Source organism: Condylura cristata, unplaced genomic scaffold, assembly GCF_000260355.1.
Source record: "Condylura cristata isolate star-nosed mole 26May11 unplaced genomic scaffold, ConCri1.0 scaffold00030, whole genome shotgun sequence".
NCBI classification, from domain to species: domain Eukaryota; kingdom Metazoa; phylum Chordata; class Mammalia; order Eulipotyphla; family Talpidae; genus Condylura; species Condylura cristata.
This window is the reverse complement of record NW_004567131.1, coordinates 25,782,631-25,807,753: the sequence shown is the minus strand read 5'-3', so window position 1 is coordinate 25,807,753 and position 25,123 is coordinate 25,782,631. Positions and strand designations below refer to the sequence as shown.

The 25,123-nt window shown below is 36.8% G+C and overlaps 1 protein-coding gene across 1 annotated transcript in view; it reads right to left on the bottom strand.

The window, feature by feature from the left end:
- Positions 1 to 1,870, bottom strand: part of MYO3A (myosin IIIA) — a 121,885-nt gene extending 120,015 nt beyond the window's left edge. Inside the window, exon 1 of the mRNA XM_004691308.1 lies at positions 1,703 to 1,870. Coding sequence (XP_004691365.1) covers positions 1,703 to 1,870 — 168 coding nt within the window. The remainder of the gene's footprint in view (positions 1 to 1,702) is intronic.
- Between the last annotated feature and the right edge of the window lie 23,253 nt (positions 1,871 to 25,123).

Genomic DNA, 25,123 nt, shown 5'->3' with positions numbered 1-25,123 from the left:
CTGCGCCACCAGGGCGGGCCCACTTTGGTTTTTAATGAAATACTTAGAAGCAATAAAAAACTAGTTATATGAGCAATAAATTCCTATCAATAAATTCATTCTGAAAAAATAAAATTTAATTATAAAAGATGGCATATAACCTTTAGTTAATTGTTCATTTATAAGAAGCAGAGTAAGTCACTATTTGGTCAATAAAAATGAGATCACTTAACTGTGTTTCTAGAAAACCACTATCCCTGAAACAACTTGAATAATAAATAAGAGAAAGCCCTCTAACCTTGCTTTTACAGTAATATTTAATTTCTACATTGTTTTAAGACAGAATCACTGAGTTGGGAAGAATTTTACATCAGAACTCTAATTTGAGGGGAAGAAACTAAAGTTTAGAAAAGTTAGAGACACAGAACTGGTTAGTATCAGAGGCAGGACTAGACTCCAATTCTACCACCCATTGCTGTTTCTTCCCATTCTTGAGAGAAAGTTACTAGTGCAAAATCTATGACAGCACAATCCTTTTAATAAAAAAGCCACTCTGTGCCTTTAAATGCTTGGAGTCATTTCAATTTATTTTATTAAGATTATAATCTCTCAGTTGTACATCTTTTTTATTTGACTTATGACATGATGAATGAAGAAGAGATTAATAATTCTTTGAAAAATATATACGCTATGATGAGAAAGCAGCAAAAGAACAAATTTCATACTATCGTTGTGAAATTGATGTTTCATTAAAACAACAAAACAGAACTTATATGGTTAGTGTTATACCAAACATGAGCATATTGTGAAAGAACAGCGGCTATCTGTATTCATAAGTCATTTTTCTTCTCCAATAAGAAAAATGGGAGAGACACTGATTATGGGGTTAGAGACTGGGATCTGAGTAGAGCTGCTTGTCTTGACACTGTGAACTCCAAACTCTAATTGCAACCTGCAGAGATTGGAAAGGTATATAGTCACTTTGGTACAACTTATCCTGGGTCTCCATTCCCTCATCTTAAATGGTAAAGAACTTTCCATTAGGTGAAAGTGAAGACACTATGCATGAAAGCGTGGGCTTATGCCTCTCACTTTATCCCTTCAATGTAGTTAATTTTCTACTGATAGATCAACATCACTCCTCCTCTCTTCTGCTCAATATATGAAACACTATAGTTATGATGGGTTTAGTAAAAAATACATTCTCAAAAAATGAGCCTTTCTAAGAATAACAAAGTCTCAGAGTCCTTTTGCAGTTTGTTAATGGAAAAGCTGTGACAAGGGTTTAAATACCAAGGTTTTCCCCACACTTATCACTTCATTTCCATCATGCCACAGGCCCAAGTAATCAGAGGAGCTGCTGTCAGAAGAAGTTGGGGAATATGTGATCTTGCTCATCCAGTTCACTGGTGAGTTACAGTAGAGCTACACTTCTTCCAGGTTCTGCAAATGCTCTAAAAGACAGAATCCAGGCCCTCCCTGGTGGCGCAGCGGGTTAAAGCACTGCACTAAGAAGCTCTATTTTATATATTGAGCATATAAAATATACCAACATGTTAAACATACAAACAAGGAAAATCTAGTAAGTTACTTTTCTTACATTTTCTTCAAACTGGAACTGACTCAGTGAAAAATAAAGAGAGCATACTTACAGACTTTCCAACTGTTAAATACAGATAAAAATAAAGTTGGTTAGAGGGGGAAATAATCCAGTATGACTTACATGTATGGGATCCAGAATTTTGACTGCTGCTTTTTGGCCATTTTTCTTATTCAACACTTTAAAAACCTTCCCGTAAGTTCCTTTGCCGATTGTTTCAATGATTTCCCATGTATCAGAAGGGTCAGGAAAATTATCAAAGATGATTGTTTTTCCAATTAATGGAAGCATCTTCCGTTCAAATCACTGGAGACAAGAGTACAGAATTTCATCTACATTTCATTGCTTCTATGAAATGGCACACATAAACTCATGGGAAATTAGTATATTCACTGATATGATGGAAAATATACAGCAGCAACCGAATGCACTGTTAGAGGAATTTTAATAACAATTCTTTTTGCAGGCAGGTTAATATGATTGTAATAAAATTTTGCAAGCAGGGCTTCATTTCTATGTTTGACACAGTCCCACATTAATTGCTATTAATTCTTTTCAGACCAACATAAAAGAACATATTAAATATTTTGCTTTACTGCTTTATACTCAGGTGTTAATACAGTGAATCAAAAAATTTTAGATAAAATTCAACTTTATCAAAGTGAGCAATCATGTCTTATAGCACTTCTAATATAAAATCCAATAATGGGTTCCCCTCCTCCACTGCTTTTTGGAAGAAATTACTACAAAATAACCTACAAGGTCCTTTACAATATGGTTCTTGTTTAATCTTGTAGGCATGTGTTGTACGGCTTCTCTAGGACACCATAATCCAGCCACTTGGGATCTTTCAAGTCAATTCCTTCTTGCTTGAGCATCTTACAAAGCAAAACTTCTGCCTGGTTTTAACTTTTTTTTTTTTTTTTGCTAAATACTCAGTCAAGCTGTGTTTAGGTCTTAGCTTGCAATCCCTTCTTCCAAACTCCCCACACCACTTGTGTTGCACACCCCACCATTGTACTGGAATGCTAGAGGACACCATTGTACTCTACTCTGCACCCCCCTTTATTTGGCAGTCTGCCTAGCACTTGGTACAGTGCTGAAATAATTAGGTCAATGAGGTCAATTCATTTTATAAAGGAGCTTTATATATAACCTGATAAGGTTCCAAGTTTCTTTAATTTCAAGCAGTGCTTTTAATCTTCCATGTATTCCCTACAATACTTTAAACCATTTGTAAAAATTACAAAAAATGAAATTAAAAGAATAGAGAGAACCCTCAGCATTTCTTGTGGGTCCTCACATTTTTTGATTATCTATGCAAAACTGCACTTTTGAAAATGTTAAGCAGTTGAGTACAATGGTACATGTATGTTATACACATAGGAGGCATAGAGTAATCATGTGTTACTATTACGTAATATTAGTCCATGAAATTCACTTGTCTTGACTACTGCTTTCAAACTCATCCAAGCCATTCATCCATAGAGTCCTCACTTTCTAAACATCAGCACTCTTCAGTCATCATTTCCTCTTCATTTTCTCCTTCCCTCCAAAAATTCTACAGGTTGAATTATAGTAACACTCTTATACTGCTCTTTCTCCACCATAATCCCCGGGGGTAAAGAACAAAATTATCAACTCTGGCACCTGTAGCTGGGCAAGCTGCACACCTCTGTTGATTAGGTTCACTTTAAATTCAGTGTAAAAAACCATGAAATAGGCCCTCCCTGGTGGCGCAGGGGGTTAAAGCACAGCACTGAGAGTCTGAAGCCACTTCCGCATTAGTTCGATTCCCGTCTGCTGCCTGCCCCGGAGGAGACCACATGGTGAGCCAGACCTCTCCTGACCCGCCCGCTGCTCCCCTCAGCAGTGTACTTCGTCGATCTGCCTGTTCTGCTCCCCACTCTGTCTCTGGTGAAGCCTCTCACCGCCCCTGAGCCTCTGGCCTGTACCCCAGTTCTGTATGCACAAATAAATAAATCTTTAAAAAAAAAAAAAAACATGAAATAGGCTCTGAACACTGCCTAGCAATCTTACTATTCTTCCTTGGCTCCTCCTTGGCTTCCTTAGTCTCTTCTCTCTAGAGACTAAATCCCAGTGATCTCTCTCCTCAAATTGTTCTCTCACAAAACGTTCTTTCTTTGCTCTCCAGCACAAAATTTTGAATCAATTTTAAAAAACAGAAGCAGCAATGAAAGAAATCCCTTAATCTCACCTCAAAAACTACAAACCAATGCATATCATAGTTTATTCCTATCATAGAAATTTGTGTTTGGCTTCCATTAGCTTTTGTCTTCCCAGTCTTCCAGATCTCAGTTCAAACATCACTTTCTTATAAAGGCCTTTCCTGACCAACCTTTGTAGAGTTAGACTTCCCTACAGATTTCATTCTGCCATTAGAATAGAAGCTCCAAGAGGATATGGACTGATTTTTTTTTTTTTTTAACTACTGTATCCACAGTTCCCAGAACAATGCCTACCACCTGACAGGGAATTAGTAAGTGATGACTAAATGGACAAATGTTGATTTATTTGTTAGTTCTGACAGCAGAAGACTTATCTGTCTTGTTTGCTCCAAAATCTAATAGAACCTAACTCTGCTGGCATATAGGAGGTGTTAGGCAGACAGTTGTTGAATAAATGAATCAATATGGTTCTTTAAAAGATCTTTAATTAGCAAGAGAAATAAAGAAGAATTGAAAAGAATTTGAAAATCTAAACAAAATACAGATCATATTCTGCTTCATTCTAGTTAACAGCACATAATCTAGTCAATGGCTATGAATGGCCGCTCAAAATTAAATCATTATATAAAACATACTTATGAATAGTTCTTAGAACACTTAATCTTTATGAAATTTGCACCTTTGATCCAAAATGCAAAGGAACAAGTGGGAGGTAATCAGTAATCATCATCCACTTTAGTTGCTTCATAATCAGTGACAAGATAACTACTTCTTACATCTAGCTACTTGAGTCATGCAAATAAGCATTTACGCCATCCATATAATATAAAAGTTAGACCAAAAGATCAAATTAAATCTTTTGAAATGTCTGAAGTAGGAATTTTCAACCAAGAGAAACATTAATTGTATGGAATGCTACCTTTCAAGCAGTAATGCTATTGAACACATTTGAATTTCTGCTATATTATCAGGAATTAACTACTGATCTCTAAAATCAGTTTAAAAATGACTGCACACCAAATGTTTGCAAAGTATTTTAGCCTTTAGTGTGATGAAGGCAGGTAACTCATGGATAGATAACAAATATATATATATATATATATGTGTATATATATATATACATATATATATATATATTATGAAGAATGATAAGTAACAAAAATAAGCACACAGTGCTGGAGCAATCTAGGTGAAGAACACCTAATTCTGAAATGGTCATGAAAAAATTATAGAAAACAGCAGAATGAGATATGGGTAATATACATGAATAGGAGTTGGCCTAAAGTATTTAAAGCAGTTTATTACTATACTTATAAAATGCAATAATGACAGAATTACAAAAACATGAGTATTATGGAAACAAACTACCCTCAGAATACCATTTAAAACAAACAAAACTCCCAACAAAATTTAGCCTACAATGACTTACTCAAAATCAAACATTTAATAACTTTCATGAATTAGAAGCAAACCTGATGCTTAACGTAGGCTTTTCGCACTATAGAACTGTTTAATCTTAATAAAACATCAGTAAGTATACCTAGTTATTTAATAATTATAGTACAATGAATGTTCATATTTTTGTAGTCCTTTAGCATTTACAAAATAAAAAATTCCCTAATAAAATCAAAATATGCAATTAAATTCTTAATGACATAATCTATAAATGAAAGAATTAGCTTTGTATTTATTTACTTTATATATATTTATATAAATATTTATATTGATTTACTTTATATTATATATTATATAATATATATTTTATATATTATATTTTATATTATATTATATATTATATTATATTATTTACTTTATATTATATTTTAGCTTTGTGTATATTTACTGTATTTGATGTATGTATTTATCATAATTTTGAAATGGCACATAGAACTACATTTTAATAATCAAGAATCATCTTTTTAAGCTCTTGGTTTTTTTTCCTCCCACAACCAAAAAAGGACCATAAAACAATGGCAATAGTATCTTATTTTAGGATCTTAACATTCATCTACAAATATTACTTTGATTGCTCTAGTAAACCTATACTTTTAAAATGAAATAATCAAACTATTTTCATGATGATCCTAAAACATAGCAGGCATGACTCCCCACTGGGCTATCTCTGCCTGGAGTGCTCTTTCTCTAGCTATCCACAAGGTCTACTCCCTCATTTCCCTCAAGTCTTACACCAGCAAATACCATATTCTGAGTCCTACTCTAATCACCCCACTTAAAACCTCAACAAGACTTTCACCCCACTCGAATTCCCGGACTCTCCATCTTTATTTTCACAATACTTATTACTTCCTAAATGTGACATCATTTACTGTATATTATGGCTTAATGTTGTTTTTCTATGCTACTATGATGCAATTCTCATGAAGACTGATGTTTTCATATAGGTTTGTTCACTTATAGTTCCTTCTTTGTTATAGTTGTGGTTTTAGTTTGGGAGCTATATGTGTTTGCTGAACATTGATTAAAAATTAATAAACAGTAAACAGAATTTTTTAAAATAGTTTATGAATTTTATCAAATATCTAAGAAACAAATAATGCCATGCACTTTTGTCAAAGAAAAGTTATAAAGGGAACACTTAAGAATTTATGGAAAGGGACAGAAATCATTAAAAAAGGAACCAAACAGAAATTCTGGATCTGAAAAATAAGATGACTAACTAAATTGAGTGTTGCAATAGAAGAATCAAACATGCAGAGTAAAATAAATGAATGTGAAGGCAAGCCATTTGAAATTGTCAAGTCTGAGGAGCAAAAGAAAACAAAAATGAAGGAATGTGAACTTGCTTAAGGGATTTTTGGAATGCCATCAAGGGTACCAACCTAAGCATTATAAGAGTTATAAAAGACAGAAAGAAAGGGGAGAAAGGGGCAGAAAGATTATTTGAAGGAATCATGGCTGAAAACCTCACAAATTTAGGGAATGATGTGGATATGCATATTCATTCACATGGATCTACTACAAGTATAAGAAAGGGAAGCTTTCTTATATTATGTATCTTGGAACCAAGGTACAGACTAATCAAGCTGCTAAAAGTAAAAGACAAATAAGGACTCTTGAAGGCAGTGAAAGAAAAGGGAACCTCAACAAGATTTCTCAGCAGATTTCCTGTAAATGAGAAGCACTGGAATAATATAGAGTGCTGAAAGAAAAAAAACGTCACTGAGAATTTTATATCTGGCAAAAACAGTCTTTCAAAAATGAGGAAGAAATTAACATACTCCAAATATAAAAAAGCTGAGGGAATTCATTACACTAGACCTCAAGAAATGCTAGAGAGAATTCCTCAAGTTTAAACAAAAAGTGATAGATATTACATAATGATAAAAGAACTAATTCAACAAGAAGAAACAACAATTATAAATACATATTCACAAAACATCAATGTGTGTGTGTATGTATGTGTGTATTTTGATTGATTTATATATATCAAACATGGACAGAACTGATGGGAGAAACAGATGATGCTACAGCAATAGTAGACTTCAATATCCCAACAGAAATATGTAAGAAAATGTAGGATTTGAATAACACTATAGGCCAATTGGATCTAACAGACATACAGAACACCCCAGGCAACAAATGCAGAATATACAAGCACACAGGGAACATTATCCAGGAAAGACCATATGTGAGGCCACAAAATAAGTCTTAATACATTTAAAAAGACTGAAAACATAGAAAATATCTTTTCAAATCAAAGTGGAATGAAACAAAAAAGATCAGGAAAAAAACTGGAAAATGTACTAGTGTGTGCAAACTAAAGAACACACTATTAAATAATAATTGGTCACAAAAAATCACAAGAGAAATTAGAAAATATCTTGAAATAAATGAAAATGAAACCACAACATATCAAAACTCATGAGATATAGCAAAGATAGAACTAAGAAGCAAACATATATCTATAAAAATTATGTTAAAAATAAAGGGAGGGGCCCAAGATGACAGATCAGGAAAGTCCTAGGTTCAACTCCCCAGAGAGAACAAATCTGCAACTATATAGAAGCAACTGCCTTTGAAAAGAATGGCCAGAGTTTCAGCATCTCTACAAGAAAATCTCAAAGAAAACTTTAGAAAGGGCAGGAAACACTGAAACCTGTCTCTCCAGGAACACCACCCCCACTGTAACCCAGAGTTAGAAGGAGCATCATTGACCTAAAGCCGCTCCCTTAAAGAGTAAAGGGCTTACTTCCTATATTAGGTCTCCAACACCTGTGAACTGTAGAAAGAAAAGTACCTACATTCAGGTGGAGAAAACAGTAGAACTTTTCTTGGGAGAATACCATAACTCTGAGGTACAGCAATGCCAAGGCTAAAAAAAAAAAAAAAAGGACCTCACTAAAGGATTTACATGTGTTAAACTTAAAACTTTATGAAGTTTTGAAGAAAAGACAATAGATAGTGGTTGAGAGCTTTCTCAAAGGTTGAACAACTTGGACACTCAATCCATAGTTAGATATACCACAATGAAGCTATGCAACACTAAAACAATTAGAAACTCTGAAAAACAACCAGAAAGAAAAGGTTTGTCATATATCTGAAAGGAAAATAGAATGACTATATATATATATTTTTTTCAAAGTGCTGTTAATTTAGACTTAGTCTATGAAAGCATTTTTTAAGACCAAAGGCAAAATATTGTTCATGAAAAAGTGGGTTTAACAATAACTCCTGAGATAGAGCATTTCTGAAGGATATTTTGCCTTAAAGTAAATTTTATCTGATGCTAATATAGCCAAAACTCTCTTTTGTCTCGTATTGGCACATATAGTGCATTATTTTACTTCCAGTTTATCCCATTTATAACTACTAGCATCAATCTTTTTACTAGTGAATTTGGCCTCTTTACAATAATTTTTAAAATTATAATTATAATTCTTTTCACAGGTTTATTTTATTCTTTCTTCTCTTTTTTCTATGCTGATATTTTGATTAAATAAATTTGTTAGTTTGGGCTATACTGCCATATAATTGAGCATTATATGGATAAAATGCAATTAAATATGGTATCAATGGCCAGGAGAAAAAATTTTAAAATATACACAATTTAATACCTTAAAAGATATTGCTAAATAATTCAAAGATCAAAGAGAAAACATAACAACAATTTTAAAATAAATTTAGAAATGAATATTAAAGAAAGCACTACTCAACAAAATGCACTGAGCACAGCTAAAGTGGTATACAGAAGAAATATACAGCACACAGTTTTAAATTTTACATTAGAAAGGAAGAAAGGCTAAAAATTATATGATTACAGACTTAAACAAGAGTATAGAAAAAGATGAGAATGGAAATTAAAGAGAGTCTAGAGAAAGAATAAGAAAGATTATTAAGTATAATAGTTCTTCAAAGAAAATTTAAAAAAAATAAACCTTTGTCAAAGTTGATAAAAAGAAATAAACAAGTGAGAAGGTAGACATGAGCAATATTAAGGACCTAAAGACCAGCAAATTATAGCATTGACCAAAAAGATTATTAAAGGATATAATTTTATATCAATAAATTTAACAGCTAAATTGAAAGGACAATTTCTTAGAAATAATACAGAAGAAAAAAAGTAGAAAGCTATGTTTTTTTTTTTTCTTGGAATGTTGCATTAATTGACATTTATACTTTAAATTCTAGCATTTAATTCTTAACACACATAATCTCTAAAGACAGTAAACAAGTTACTACCAGAAAATCACTCTTTGCAAGTATCTTATAATACTTCAGAAGTAGTGACCAAATGTTCAGTAGAAAGGGCTAAAAACCCAATTTAAGGATAACTGCTTCATAAATGAACATGAGCACATTTTCCTTTCTAATATAGCACAAACATTAATCAGCTTCGTTGTTAACTTTTCCAAAATACATACAGAGAACACCATTTCTCAATGAAAATGCAATTTGCCCACGATGTAGAACACACTGAGAAAGTAGCAGATGGCTTTACTCAAAAACGAGCAATATTTGAATACTGTGATTCTCACTTTTAAAAACTTTCACTATGTGTTTTCTGCAAAAAATTATTCAAAGATTCCTCCTTATGCATTCACTTCTGCAAAGCCATTTAAATTGCATCACATAAGGTTTAAGTTAAATGCAAAAGAAGTTCATGCCTTGAATGGAACAGACATACAGTAAGGGCTACGCTTAACAAGGCCAATAGATTCTTGGGAACTGCAACTTTAACAAAAGGACATAGAATGAAATTAATTTTACCATCAGCTGATTTATATAAAAAGAGGCAAATTCCTACAGCATACTGCTGGTCACAAAAGTAGCGGCAAACTCTTAAAGGCCCAAAATGCTTTCAGAATTCAATAATCATATGTATTCATTAACTTGTTTCTTTCAGTTCAAAGTCATGGGTGGCTAGAACCCATACCGTTAGGAACCAGCTCTGAAAAGGATGCCGTTCTATGCACTCAGTCATCCCCACACCCCTCTAGACACACAACCGACCTCACTGCAGGAGGAAATCAGAGCACCTGGGAAAACCTACACAGACCAAGGGGAGTCAATGCAGGAAATCTATTTTATTTTTTCTTCATTGGTTATAATGAAACTACTATGTTGAAAGAAAAGACATTATTTCATAACAGAATGATCTCAACACAGAAGTCAGATCACATTATTTTCCTTCAAAACCCACATTCTAATGATATCCTCAGGCTCTGAATGAGCTGGTCCATTCTGACCTTCCTAAATTTATCTTATGCTCTTTAACATTCACTTCAACTGTCTTTGTGATGGGTTTGTGAGTTCTCAGAAATCTCGGGGCTAGCTTAACTCCAGTTGGGATGGACTGGGCACATATCCTTTCTAGTTTTCCAATAGCATAGACAATCAGGTAGCGTCTAAAACAGATCTTGTGCAGTTTTATGTATGGCTATTTAGAATGAGCCATACCAATGTTTTGTTGAAACGTTTGCTTAAAATGTTTAATTAATATGTTTTAATTTGCTTGAAGTGTTTTGTAGAGGGAGGTAAAAAGTCTACACATATATTTTTCTTTCTACCATTCATTTTGAGGATAAAAGTACTTGCTTTAAGTAAATGCTGAAACCAAAGAAAGGCTATCATTTTCCAGAAAATTTCTCCATTTTTAGTTCTAAAGTGGCATAGTGAAAACCCAAAAATTCTGTCCTCAGATCACTAGCTTATGCTTTAATATAAACCCATGTACATGAATGTCCACATGTACATAGTGGAGTAAGAATGCATGGTTGAGTTCATTCTCAGAGTGATATAAGTATTAAAGGAATGTATGAGGAAATGCTTTATAAACTATAAATACAGAATCTTTCATTAAGGATGAACGGTGGGGTATAGTTTTGGCCATACAATTGTTTGTCAAATTGTAATTGTAAGGAACATTTTTTTTTTTTTTAATGAGAAATCACAAACGATTTTCAACTGGGGCAAGGGAGGCCAAATACATGAGTAAAGATAGTGGTTTACATAAACGCAGGGTGTGGAGGGCCCTTCCTGGTGGCGCAGTGGGTAAACACAGCACTGAGAAGCTAAAGCCACTTCAACATAAGTTCAATCCCCACCTGCCCCAGAGGTGACCACATGGTGCAGCAGACCTCTCCTGACTTGCCCGCTGCTCCCCTCAGCAGTGTACTCCGTTGATGTCTGCCTGTTCTGCTCCCCATTCTGTCTCTGGTGAAGCCTCTCACCCCCCTGCACCTCTAGCCTGTACCCCAGTTCTGTAAGCATAAATAAATAAATAAATCTTTACCAAAAAAAAAAAAAAAAAAGCAGGGTGTGGAGGTGCTCTGTGGCAAAGTGGGGAATGTGTGCCCCGTTCAAAGTGGGCAATCATATCTTAGCTTCCATCACTGGCAGGTGCAAGTCCTACCTTGCCTGGCCCTCTTGTTGTTCAGGAAAAGTTATGACACTGTGGCTTTATATAAAATTCACTGATTTATTAAAAAGTTTGGTTGGGTCTTCCCTGGTGGTACAAGGGGTTAAAATGTAGCATTATGAAGCTAGCTGAAGCCACTGCAGCAAGTGTTCAGATCCCTAGCCAGGGAGCTGATCACTCCTGTCTCACCCTCTGCTCCCCTCAGCAGTGTATTTCAGTCAGTCTGACATTCTGTTCCCTACTCTGTCTCCAGTGAATCCTCTCACGCCCCCAAACTACCTCCCCCCTCACCCTCCACTGCACCTCTGGACTGTACCCAAGTTCTTATATATATAATTAAAAAAAAAAAAAAACCTTTAGTAAAGAATTCAATCATTTAAAAGTACTAAACTGAGTCAAATAAACCCTTACACTCAACCTTGTGTATTTGTCAAAAAATGAGAATCTGAAGTCTATCCACATGGTGTAATCACCCTCAATCATGAGGGTAAAAGGATAAGAACGGTGATGAGCATTTTTTATTTCCTATATACCAGGTATTTAGTGTGCTTAAGGTTTTACATGACTTATGTCATTTAATACCCACAAGAAGCCTTCTAAAAGGTGTATTTTAAACCTATTTTGGGAAAAGAAGACTGAGGAGAGTCCTAATGTTGATAAAGATAGAGTCAGGAAACAAACCAGGCCTAACTTTACAACAGAAACTTTGCTCAGAAAAAGGATGTCAGCTCAAAGGAATAAATTCTTTCCAACTTGAGTATCCTAACTTCCTGTGTGGACCCAAAGTGGTTAAGGGGGTTTTCTGAAATTAATTTGAAAGCCTAATGGAAATTTTTGTTTACCCTCTAATGGATAATCAAGTTTGTTTCCTATTACCCAAGAAAGGGAGTTTATTAGCTACAATCATTCAAATTATTAACCCATGGGAAACACCAATGGAGGGATCCTTGTTTGCATTTAAAAAAAGTTGGAATTGAATGGTTTAGAGCACTATTTTTTTTTAATTATTAAAATGATAAAGTATTTATATAACTCGTATTTATATACTCTAAAATATATTTTCATTTTCAAATATGTATGTTAATCAAACATGGTGGCCAACTGATGCTATTTTTCAAATATTTGCAAAAAAAGTTTGCATAAAGATAGAGTTGAAAAAAGAAGTGCAGAATAATATTATCCCAGTTATGTGATATGACCAAAATCTCTGCTAATCGATAAACTAAGCTGGTATTAAAAATCACCAAACTGACCCTTTAATTTTACACCCTTGAGTTTCCAACAATAATAATAAAAAGGGACTAAGACAAATGAGAGTCATTTTTCACAGTCTAGACATCACATCAATATATTCATAAAGCACAAGTTATCTTTGAAAGCTTATTCATTTCTAAATTTTCCCATTTAAAAACAATTATCTTTTATAATGTAATAAAATATCAATATGGCATGAAAATCATGCACCCTCATATATCTGTCAAAACTTGGCACCCAGACTCTGATAAATCCAGAAAGTTGTCAACTTTATCACCTACCTTTAGCAAAGCTTGAAAATAATGCATAATTCTGCTTAGACAGCAAGTCAGGGTAGGTCCTGGCTGCAGCTGTGGTCCTGGGCCTGGAATACACAGCACAGAAGTCATGTTGTTAACAGCATCTAGGAGCTGGGGAAAGCAGGAAGGTGACGTTAGAAGCATGTGTAAAGATGGCAAACCTATACGCTTCAGCATTTTTACACCACTCACATAGAACACAGCACCTCATTTCCTCTGCCAGAGTAAAACTCTAATGGATCAATGAGAATTTAAGAGAGTTTTACCAGCACTCGGTCATCAAGAAAGCTGCAGACGACAAAACAAAACCCATCAGGATTCTTAGTTATTTAAATGACCTTCTCCCCCCCTCCCTTAAAAGCAGTGCTATTACAAAGGCTACTTCAAAGCTTATGTCCGATTACCACACTAATCATAACAATCTAAAAATTATTCCAAACATTCCTTTTAATTTCTCACAGGGAAATTTTAGCAGGGCAAAGAGAATGGTACAGGACTGTGGGTGAACGAGTTGAAGTGACATCCTTTCTCACAGATTATTTCCACTTCTCAAGGAGGACCACAACGTTCTTACCTACTCTCATCTTCCTCCCTAAAAAGAAAACTTTGCAGACGTCCGGGAAATGGCAAGGGCTCCCAGCTCCACCCACCCGGGGCTAGAGAAATCTTCCCTCAAGAGACACCTCACCTGGGCTTGACCTGGGTGACAGGTCTGACTCGCAGCCCCGGTCGGGCCGCCGCGACGCCAGGCCTCCTCCGGGTCTGCGCGTCCTCCCCTCACCTGCCCCAGGGGCTGTGCAGCCGGCTTGGCGGTCTCGCGCTCCCGGGCCCGGCGCCCCACGCCCCCGCGACCAGAGCGGCGCCGCCTCCCGCGTCCCACAGGCCGGCTGCTGACCGGCTCCAGCGCTCGCAGACTCCTCGGGCTGGGCGGGGCGCCCCAGGGGGCGGCGCGGGTGAGGAGTGGGGCGTGGAGCCGGCCACGGCCAGCGGAAGGTCCAGGCGAGGGGAGGCCTACCAAGCAGGGCCCAGGGCGGCCCCTGTCCAGGCGCTGGGGAATATGGTCCTTCCGCCACGTGCCCGGGACAGCCCTCTGCGCTGCTGCCTTCACAGGTTCCTGGCTCAAGGGGTTCCCCTTGGATTCGCCCCCCCCCCGGAGGGAAAGGGAGGGCAGCGCCTGGAGCACCCCTGGAACCTTGGAACCCTTCTCTGAAGGCTCCGTTTCCTGTAGCAAACGTTCTTTCTTGCAGTTAGTGATTTCTTCCCATCAGGAACTTCCCCAAAGTACTTGGAGATAGAGCCACAAGGATGTCACTTCATGGCCAGTAGACTGTGACACTGAAAATAAAAATCGGTTTCAGACCTGAGAGGGAAAGTGGTGAGTAAGATCACCACCAGATAATGAACTTCAAGCTGAAGTCCTGTAGTCAAGAGGACACCTGAGAATGACCAGTCCCCCAGCAGTAAATATCTTTCCTCTGTGTCTCTAACATCAGGTTCTCTGGATGGGTGCTAGCCAGAGTCCCTGAACAGCCTCAAGGGACATTTTGGGCCTTCTTTCCCTGCAAGGACATTCCAAATGTCCTTTGAATCTCTTTAGAAGGGGTTGTCATTCATGTTACCCAAATGAAAAGTCTAGAAGGGACCAGAGATCATCTACTTCTAATCAGTGTATCTGTCTTAAGAACAAAATATCATTTGAAGAGATGCCCAAAGGGCCTTCAACATATTCAAGATGCTTCCTCAAAGAATGACTCTGAAATCTGGAAATTGAAGAGTGGATTTTTCTTAAAAAAATAGATCAATACAAACATTATGTAAATGGATTTAAAACTCCAAGTTATTTCTTTAAACACCCAGTCATATCAGACACATTATTTAACATAATTGTGGCCACTTTGGACAGGCCTGGCAAAATTTAGGAATTAACAAAGACTAACCAAGTGACCACATACAAAATAAAATGGCCAATGATAGTCCATTAATGTACAATAGAATAATGGATTCTATTCACATTAACAACAAAGAACATGAAATGACTAGGAATGATAACAAATGAAAAATGTGGGAGAGCTGAAAAGAAAAAAAAAATCCAGTACTATTAACATTGTTTTAAACTGTTATACTAAATGGTGAGGCATAGGGATATCCTTGAGGGAGAATTGAAGATTTTAAACACCAAATTACTACTTTTCAAATTCAAAGACAAAAATAGGATAGTGAAGACCAGTAATTCTTGGATTGTGGTCTAGGGGAATTAAGGGACCCAGAAACTTTCAGGGGGTTAACAGGACCAACATTGCTTTAATAACAATAGTAAGACATTTTATTCACTCCCTTTTTCATTCCCATAATTTCAGAAATATACAGTAAAGTTTTCCAGTGACTATATAATGTTGTTGCATCACAAAATTGAATGGAGAAGCAGGTATACATTTCTGTTATGCCAAACATTAAGAACTTTGCAAGAACATAAAATGACATTTCTCCCACTAAGTTATTTTATAGTTATATTTCGTAACATGTGTTGTGTTAATATGTAATGAATGGAAGGGACTTTAAACATCATTTACTACAAATCCTTATTTCATAGAGTAGGACATTTGGGACTGATCTGCTTGTCTGAGGTCACATATTAAAAGTCAGTAACCAGGTATTTCATAAACATTATGCCTGACTTTTATAATTGTAGAACTCCAAAATATTCACTTACTTCCTATAATCAAACACTGTGAGGGGAGGGAGTTTAAGGTCAAAATGCATCTGATTAGTATCTCCTATTGGCAGAGTGATAGTGTGATATGTAGACATTTAGAAATCTCTAAAATCTCTTGAACATAGTAAGGTAAAAACAAGCCATTCAGCTATTATAAGTGTAGTAAATCCTCGGCAAAATAGGAACATCAGGAGTAAGTATGAGAAGAAGTAAATTAAATGGTTAGTAGCTGTAAAAAACCACAAATTTTTGAGGGTGCTTCAAAACCATTCTCATTGTATGATACTCAGCATGGTGTTATCTTCTCTACCACAACATTTCAGCCATTTGTTTTATTTTTCATATTAGACTGGAAGTAAAAAGAAAAATAGGATTCACTATAGACATTTAATTTAATTTGTTGAACTCTGACTCCCCTATTTGCTAGCTACATACAATGTACCATATATATTTACAATTAGTATACTACTTAACATTTCTGAGCCACAATGTGGTGTGCTCATAGAGAAAACAGTGAATGCAAAGAATCTACCTACACCGCAGTCTGAGGATTAAATGAAGTTATGAGGACTTGGTACATTAAATGGCATATGATACATAATTAACATATATTAGTTACAGTTATTACTCTTGTCATTATTATGATTATCATCATTTTATTACAGAAGGATTTGAGAATTTTCATTACTAAACCTTCTTCCTTATGTTTCAAAATATCAACTATTTGATCAAGAAATGTGGATAACCCTGGGATTATTCTATTACTAGCTGTTGAGTTTTGTACAATTCTTTTAATTTTTCTGAACCTTGATTTTTCATTTTCATGACAAGGTAGATATTATTAATGCCTTTCCACAGATGTATATACTCCAGGTCAGAGATGTTAAGAACTGAAAATGTTAATACATAGGTATGGGCACTTTGTTGATTCAGTGAATGGCAATATTATTTTTAGCTCTTAGTCCCTTTCATGAAAAAGGAGTAATAAAACAATGTATTTCTTCAGAGGTCAAGACTGATAGGGATTTTTTTTTCTCTCAGAAATACCACTTAAAATGAAATATTTCCTATGTTAATTTCTCAGGCTTCTGCAGATATCTGTGTAGAGCTGTATCTGAATTCTGAGAGCCTACTGCTCCATGCTGATCATAGTGCTTCATTGACTGAGTTTCCTGAGTTATGTAAATAGATCTTAACTTCTTAGGGCAAATGATCAAAGGTACTAAAATAAAAAAGACACACATGGTAATTACCTTGTCCTAGCAAGATTATACCCAGGAGTCTGGATCTGTCTCTGAAAAGAGAACTTCAGACGCAAATTCTCATAGAGCAACGCAGAACCTTGGCCAGTCACCCTCTCATTGCCTGTGATAGATCTCATCACAACTGAAAGGCCAGCTGGGGACCAGAAGAGGTTCCTCCCAATCCAAATCTTACCTACCCGTTCTCATGAGAAATCGTATGGGCAATTGCAAGTGGATAGTAGTACCAAAAAAAGCATTATTGCTAAAATTTTCCAGTTTGCAAGAAACTTTCATAACTTCAGTACTTGTGGAGCAATAGGGCTGAAAGGGAAGAAAAGGAAGGAGAGAAGGAAAATCAGCAGAAAAAATAATCTTTGTATACCTCACTCCAAAGCAAGTCAACTTCAATACAGTGGGAAGGAGGTGAAGGGATTACATGAGTATCATTTAATGAGCATGAAATAGAGGCTTTAGCAAACATGTTTCAGGGCGAACTTCTGATTAGCAATATAATTAGCTTTTCCTATGATTATAATAGTTAATGAATGGGCAAAGAGTTCAGAACTGTACATCTGTGGAAGAAGTGTGTTTCCTTTGATTTAAGTAACACCAATCAAATTTCCAATGTGCATTCTGTTTTGAGAGTTTGTTCCATGGAAATGAAGGCATAGCCTTTTTCTCTGCATTACAAACTAATTTCTGATTTCAAAACTCTGCAAAATTCTTAAGTCATGTGATGAATTCAAAACCAGGTAGCATCAAATAATCAGGAGATGCCAGTTGTCTTGCTGGTGTTAAATTATACATTTGCCTAAAGCTGAGGTAAGTAATCCGCAGAGTTTGTTAAAATATTTACATTGCTAATTAGTATAATGGGGGCAGTCGATTCTGTACGAGATAGCTTTGAACAGCAGGAAAACTAACACAGTAAATATAAAAACAAATCCACAAATATCTTTTCTCCTCAAACTCACCAAGGGCATAATTTTTTTTGCCTTTGGGTATTCAGTCTTTGAATTTTATGAAACATGAGCAGGGACATCTTTCAGGAAGAGCAAATTAAAGCAGTTTATTTTGGCTTTTGCTGTGGGAACTTCTCCCCGTTGTTGGTGGAGACAGAACGCAGCCTGGATTCGGAGGTTCTGGGAGAGGGGACTGTGGAGAGCAATCGCTACTGTGTCAAAAAGAAGTTGATGCTTTCTCAACAGTGTACAAGAGATCCTTTACTCACCTCAAGCTTTGTACTTCTCCAAGGACTATGCAAATACTAATTTGAACACATACAGGCACCCTGCAGTCACTGCAGCACTATTCACAATGGCCAAGACATGGAAACAACCTAAAAGTCAGATGAGAAGATAAAAAAAGACATAGCTTATATACACCAAAGAACACTAATCAGCTGTTTTTAAAGAATGAGCTCTCCCAACAACACAGATGGACCTTCAAGCCATTAAGCTAAGCAGAGTAAGTCAGAAAGAGAAAGATGCAGGATTGTTTATTCATGTGTAATATGAAGAAACAAAGCAAACAAGCCAGCTGAACAACAAACTCTGGGATGGAGAAGGTAGTTCTCAAAGGGGAAAGGGGAAAGAAATAGGAGGACAGGTCGGAAGGGTGGAGAATGGCACTAGAATTTGGTGGTGGGTGTGTGTGGATATATATCGCAAGGTGTGAAGTCATATTTCTGAAGCATATGGTTTTGTAAACACTGGTAAGTCAATACAAAAAGCCAAAATAGAGTATATGCTACATATATAACAATCTCTTAAAGACAAAAATTAGTGCCTTAATCTACACTTGTATATTGCAAAGTCACACGTCCACATCATCCTAAAAAATAGTAATTGTGGGACCACTCTGTTCCCCTACCCTCTTCCACATGTATTTGTCATTCTGAGTTTTTTTTTTTTCTTTTGGTCATGACCCGCAGGTATAATTAATTCTCATTTTAATGAATTTATCTCTCAAAGGAAGTACATATATTGAATGCTGACTTTGCCACATACATACCTACTGGGCCCACTGAATTTGTCATTAAATTTAAACCTCATAAAACCCAACTAGAAAGAATTTGGAATTTTCATTTTACAGATGAGTAAACTCAGGCTGAGGAGGTCATGTAATTAGCCCCAAGTAGGACTGTCTGAGACGGGGACCCAGGTAGTGGGAAGCCATTCTCCAGCAGAGACTTTACGTGCAGCTGACTGCCCTGACTCCCACAGTTCTCTAAGCTAATCAATTCCAATTTGTTTTATTATATCTAATTTCTTTGATTTTTAGATACTTTGTTTATAGACCATTGTTCAGACAAGAAAGGACTTCCTTTCTATGCCAGTCTGCCAGATTGCTCTGTCAAAAATCTATGAAAACATACATTTGTAGAGGTCTGAACCTATCACTGTCATTTCTAAATAAATACAATAAAGTAAACCACCTTTATTCAGTAAGCATAATTTTATAAAAGACTATGTTAAAATGCACATAATATCGATTTCACCACCTTAACTATTTTCAGGGGTTCAGGGACATTGTGCACTCAGCGCTGTGTGTATATCACCTCCATCCCGCCACAGAACTCTTCATCTTGCAAAACTGAATTTGCCCCCATTAATCCCTATCATTCCCCAGTCCTCCAGCTCCTGGCAACCACAGCTTCAACTTTCTGTCTCTTGATGACTCTGGATGCCTCGTGTAGGTGAAATCAAATGGTGTTTGCCCTTCTGTGATCAGGTTATTTCATGGAGCACATTATCTTCAAGCTTCATCCATGTTGTAGCTTTTGTCACATTTTTTTTTCCCTGTGCAAAGCTGAATTCTATGGCAGATTGTCATGACCTGCTGGACCTTCTTTGGGAATGAATAGGCTTGTGGTATAAAACAGTTGTCTCTAAACAAAATATCTAAAAATCAAAGAAATTCGATCTACTAAAACAAATTAGAATTTATTATCTTAGAGAACTTTTGGAATAAGGGAAGTCACACAGGTTAAGTGGGCAGTTCACATTCTCCAGTGGGAATAACAGTGACAGATCTAGCTGAGCCGTCTTATTTGAACATTAATGCTTGCTATTCTTTTCTTGTAATTCGTCCTGTGGGGGAAGACAGCAAATTCTTCCCTGCATGCTTTCACTAATTCTCACAAAAGGAAATCTGGGAATCTCAGATAAATTGTGAATTGGGGATGGGAGTGATGCCTGACCATATACAGCCAGTGAGGTGACCTCCCTCCGGCTGCTCTGTGGGTTCTGTCTGCTTCTGTGAAGCCTGTGATTTGAGCTAATGATAGCAGTTTGCTGGATCAAAGCTGACTCCTTGGGATAAAGCACCCTCTGAAATTAATTAGCTTAGTATTTGAAGTGGCTCTGTTTCTAGAAAAGGGTACAAGACTGGAGTTTCTAGCTTTGGCTTATCAGGGTAAAGAAATGAACCAATCAGAAAGGATAGAAGGGAATCAAAGATCCTTTAGGTTTATAGCTCACACCCATGTTTTCAAGCCTTTTTTCTTCTCAGCTCCATCATCAAATCAAGTAGTATCATATTCCATACTCCCTCCAGTTCTTCTTTTTGGTCATCAGTTCAATAGTTTTTAAAAAAATGATAATAACTTCTTTTAACATCCTTCCCAACTACCTCCAACCTCTAGTGGTGTGGGACTACCCAGAATTTGCTACCTAAGGATTTAAGTTGGAATCTCTTAGCTCTTGGATAATCCAGATTGCTCATCTACAGTATGAGTATAATAATATTGATCTCAAAGGGTATTATAAGGATTAAACATGTGAAAAGAATTACACAAAATAGGAAACACAATATTATTAATAACTAATATGCATTCTATCCAGAGCACTGAATGATTCACATTGTAGAGAATTTCAGATTCAGTATAAATTGATGGGAAGAATACTTTGGAATATCCGGTTGTCTGTCTTTCTATGCAGAAGAAAACCTGTGCATTAAAAAATAATCAATATCACCTCACACACATGAGGATGGCTATTATCAAAAACAAAACAAAAAAGCCAACATGACAAGTATTAGTGAGACTGAAAAAATTAGATCCCATGTGCACTGTTGATGGGAATGTAAAATCATACACTATGGTATGATTGTTCCTCAAAAAATTAAAAATAGTTACCATTTGATGCAGTGATTCTACTTTGAGATATATATAAACCCCAGAGAACTGAAAGCCGAAGCTTGGGGAGATATTTGTACCCTCACACTCATAACAGCACCAGGAACAAACCATATATTTCAAGGAAAACTTTATTGAACAAAGCCATTTCTGATCAAGTTACTTATTTAAAGAATTTGGTGGTGACAAGCTCTTAACCTACATGAATTTATACTCTCTGAAGTTCAAATGTAGGGTCATTGTATACATCCTGATTTTATTCAATGGATCCCACCAAGTCAGATGAGAGTTTTTAAACTAAATTATTTAGGAATGTTAACTTTTCATTTGAACTCTATCCAGGAAGAGACCATTGGCACTGAAAATTCTCTCAAGTTCCTCACACAATAAAAGAGCATTGAGGGAACCCAGGAGCCAACCAGGACAGAACAACACTGCTAATTAAAGGAAGATGGAGCTACAGGAAATGGACAGACATGGGACACTGCATGACAGCACTCAGAGAGATCCTGGCCATTCTCCAGCAAACAAGCAGAGGCAGCAGCTTCAGCAGCAAAAGATACAAATCTTTTAGAGTAATGTGAAGTTGGATGTCCCAGCTCAGACCAGATGATAAGGACAGAGCAGCACAGAGTAACCAGAGGAGGCCCAAGCAGCATGTCAGTGTCTCCCTAAAAAATTAGCCATATTTTCTTTGACTTGTTTTCATCTATAGCACATTCTCTTAAAACATTTGTGATGGAGCTGCAGGAGAGGTGATGGAGAAAGAAACCCCGAGGGGTGTCCTCAAGCCAGCAATTATCTCTCTCAGTTGTCTTTAGAGAGTAGTTTAGACTTCAGCTGAGGTCTATTTGTATGAGGGACTGAAAACTGGGAGAGAGCTCTCCCTAAGGGAGAAAGGAGTCGTGACAAACTCGACCCAGAAACACTGCCTTAGTCATCAGAGGGAAGCACCGAGCAGAAGCTGTCACTCAAATTGTTCCTGGACCTTGACTGAGTCAAGGGCGGGGATGGAAGCTGTGAGCAACTAAATGACTTTTACCAGAAGCTGAGAGTTTCAAAGGGGCAACACAGATTTGAGGCAATTTGAGCATCAGGAGACCACAGTGCCTATTCTACCATAGTACATCACACTGTCCAGACTCCTCAGTGCCCGTGTCAGTGATGGCACAGGTGAGGGATGACAGGAACATGGAACATGGTAGTGATACAAATCTTTTAGAGTAATGTGGCCAGAGGCCATCACCTGAGATGATTTCATCATCAGAATATTTCATTAAATGTCACATGACAGGATCCCTGGGACAGTGGAGGTTGCCACTTACCATGAAGCTCTCTCCTAGAATAAACAATTATTAACTTTTTATTCTCTCAATGACATATTTTTGATACATTATAATCTAATAACTTTCATTAGGAGGCACAAAGCTGACTTATTTCCTAAATTTCTAGGTGGGAGTCAGCACAAAATCAATGTGATACACCCCAATTTGTAAATCAGACCCTCTTGTCACAGTTTTGACATTCAGGAACACCTGCTTTTTTTTTTTTTTTAAAGATATATTTATTCATGCAATGGCCAGAGATGTGAGCGTGGGTGGGAGGACTCACTAGAGACAGAGTGGGGAGTAGAGTAGGCAGATCTATTGAAATACACTGCTGAGGGGAGTAGAGGGTGAGACAGGAGAGGTCTGCTGTGCCATGTGGGTCAGCTCTTTGGCTGGGGATTGAACTCATGCTGCAGTGGCTGGAGATAGCTTTGTCGTGCTAAGACTTAACTCCCCTGCACCACCAGGGAGGCCCAGGACATCTGCTTGCTCAGGAAAGGATAGATTAGTAGAAGATAGTCCAGGATAGCTTCTGGGACCTGGAGTCTGAGGTTCAGGGGAAGGAGTCAGTCAAACAATAGCACCAAAACAAAAGAGAGGCAGACAGAAATACGAGTTTGGGACTGTAGGAAACACAGAAGCCACGTGGTCAATACGAGGTCCTCTTATCAAGCAGAAATGAAGACATAGGCGAAGATAGGGCAGGCAGGACTGAGGGATTTACACAGCCTAGAGACATTCTGTAGCTATCCTGTAGGTGACCCTCTCTAGTCTCTTTAGGTGTGTCCAGTGCATCTCAAGGGCATGGAACAAAATCTGTAGGTTTTTCAATTACATGCTATGTTCATTTACTGTGTTGCCATAATGAAGTACCACAATTTAAACCATGAAGTGGTTTCAACAGCAAAAATTAATTTCTTCATAACTCTGGAAAGTAGGCATTTGAGATTAAGAGGCCAGCAGGCTTGGTGTCTGAGATCTCTCTTTGTGTTTTCATAAAGACACAAAGACAGACATCTGTTGGATGTGTATGTGTCCTAGTTTCTCTTTTTAAAAGGTCATCAGTTATGTTTTATTAAAGTTTATCAAAATGACCTTACTCTTAATTGTCCTTTTAAAGCCAATCTCAAAATACAGTTACAGTCTGAAGTCCTAGGGTTAGAGACTTCAACCTATGAGTTTGGGAAGAAATACAATTCAGACTGTAACACATGTTTTAAAAATAATGATGTCCAAATTCATAGTTATGGTGAACTTCTTACTAATTACTTAGGAAGTAGCATCTATTAGCTTTCCCTCAGCACCAAGAAGACACCATGGAGTAGGGAAAGGAAGGAGATGGTGGTTAGGCTTGGAGGTGGTTAGCAGGAGGCTATGTCATCACCATTTCTGATCCTGCCAAGTGGAACAACTTACGGTGGGGAGAGAAATAGACAGCAGATTCTATCTGTCCATCTTTACCAGTGAGGAGTCCTGCAAGTCAAGGAAGAAGGGAATGGTAGAAAAGAGTGGCATCCAATCAGTTCAGTCATCATCTTAAGAAGGAGACACTTGAGATAGAGACTGGGATGTAGGAAGTTTAATGGGGAATTCTTCCAGAATCAGTACCTGTGGGAAGAAAGTACCATTGAGCAGAGGAAGCAGTTGTAATCAACATATTCATTATAGTTGCAACAAAAGCCTCTGCTGACGCCACAAAGCTCTACAGCTAGGATGTCCCCTCCCAGTTGTGTTCTTGTTAGACAAGAGGGCCAGGTGTCTCTCCATGCACATCCAGGGCCAGTTATTAAGATGCATACCTGGGATGAGGCAGGACCTCTCTGCTGTCCCCCAAAAGGGATCCAGGTGACACGTCACAGCATCCACTGCATCATCTTCATCTCTGTTGACTAATTGCTCAGAAAACAACCAAGATGACAAGCTCCCAAACAACACCCGCTTGAAGAGAGCTGAATTTCTTTTCATTTTCTGATCAAAAGGGAATGAATCTTCTAGAACACGGAATCTCAATGTTGTTTTCCAACTGATGTTCCAAAAGTTAGATAGAAATTTTAAAGAACAGGTTCACATGATCCATTGGCCCTGAAAATGTGAATCAATTCAATGAGCAAAATTCCTGCATTTACACTTATCTTTGTAACGTGACCCTCTTTAAACAACAGAGAATTCCTAAATGTTACTCCATCTAACTGATCTATTGCTCACCTTCTTAGTATAATTGCAACAAATAAAAAGGTATCATCTCACCCTTTTCCCTCTTTGACCTTTCATAAAGGTCAGAAGTACTGGAGAAAGTACTGGAGTACTTTCCCCCATGGAAATTTACAAGATCGAATTACTTAATTCCACATATTTTTGACAAATATTTACTGAATTTTGCAAGTGAGAAAGAAAAATATAACCCCAGCTTTCGAGTTATTTATAGACAGATAAGAAAAAAGTTAAAAATGCAATAAAATAATTACAAATTATCTTATGTGCTATTAAGAAGACACCACAC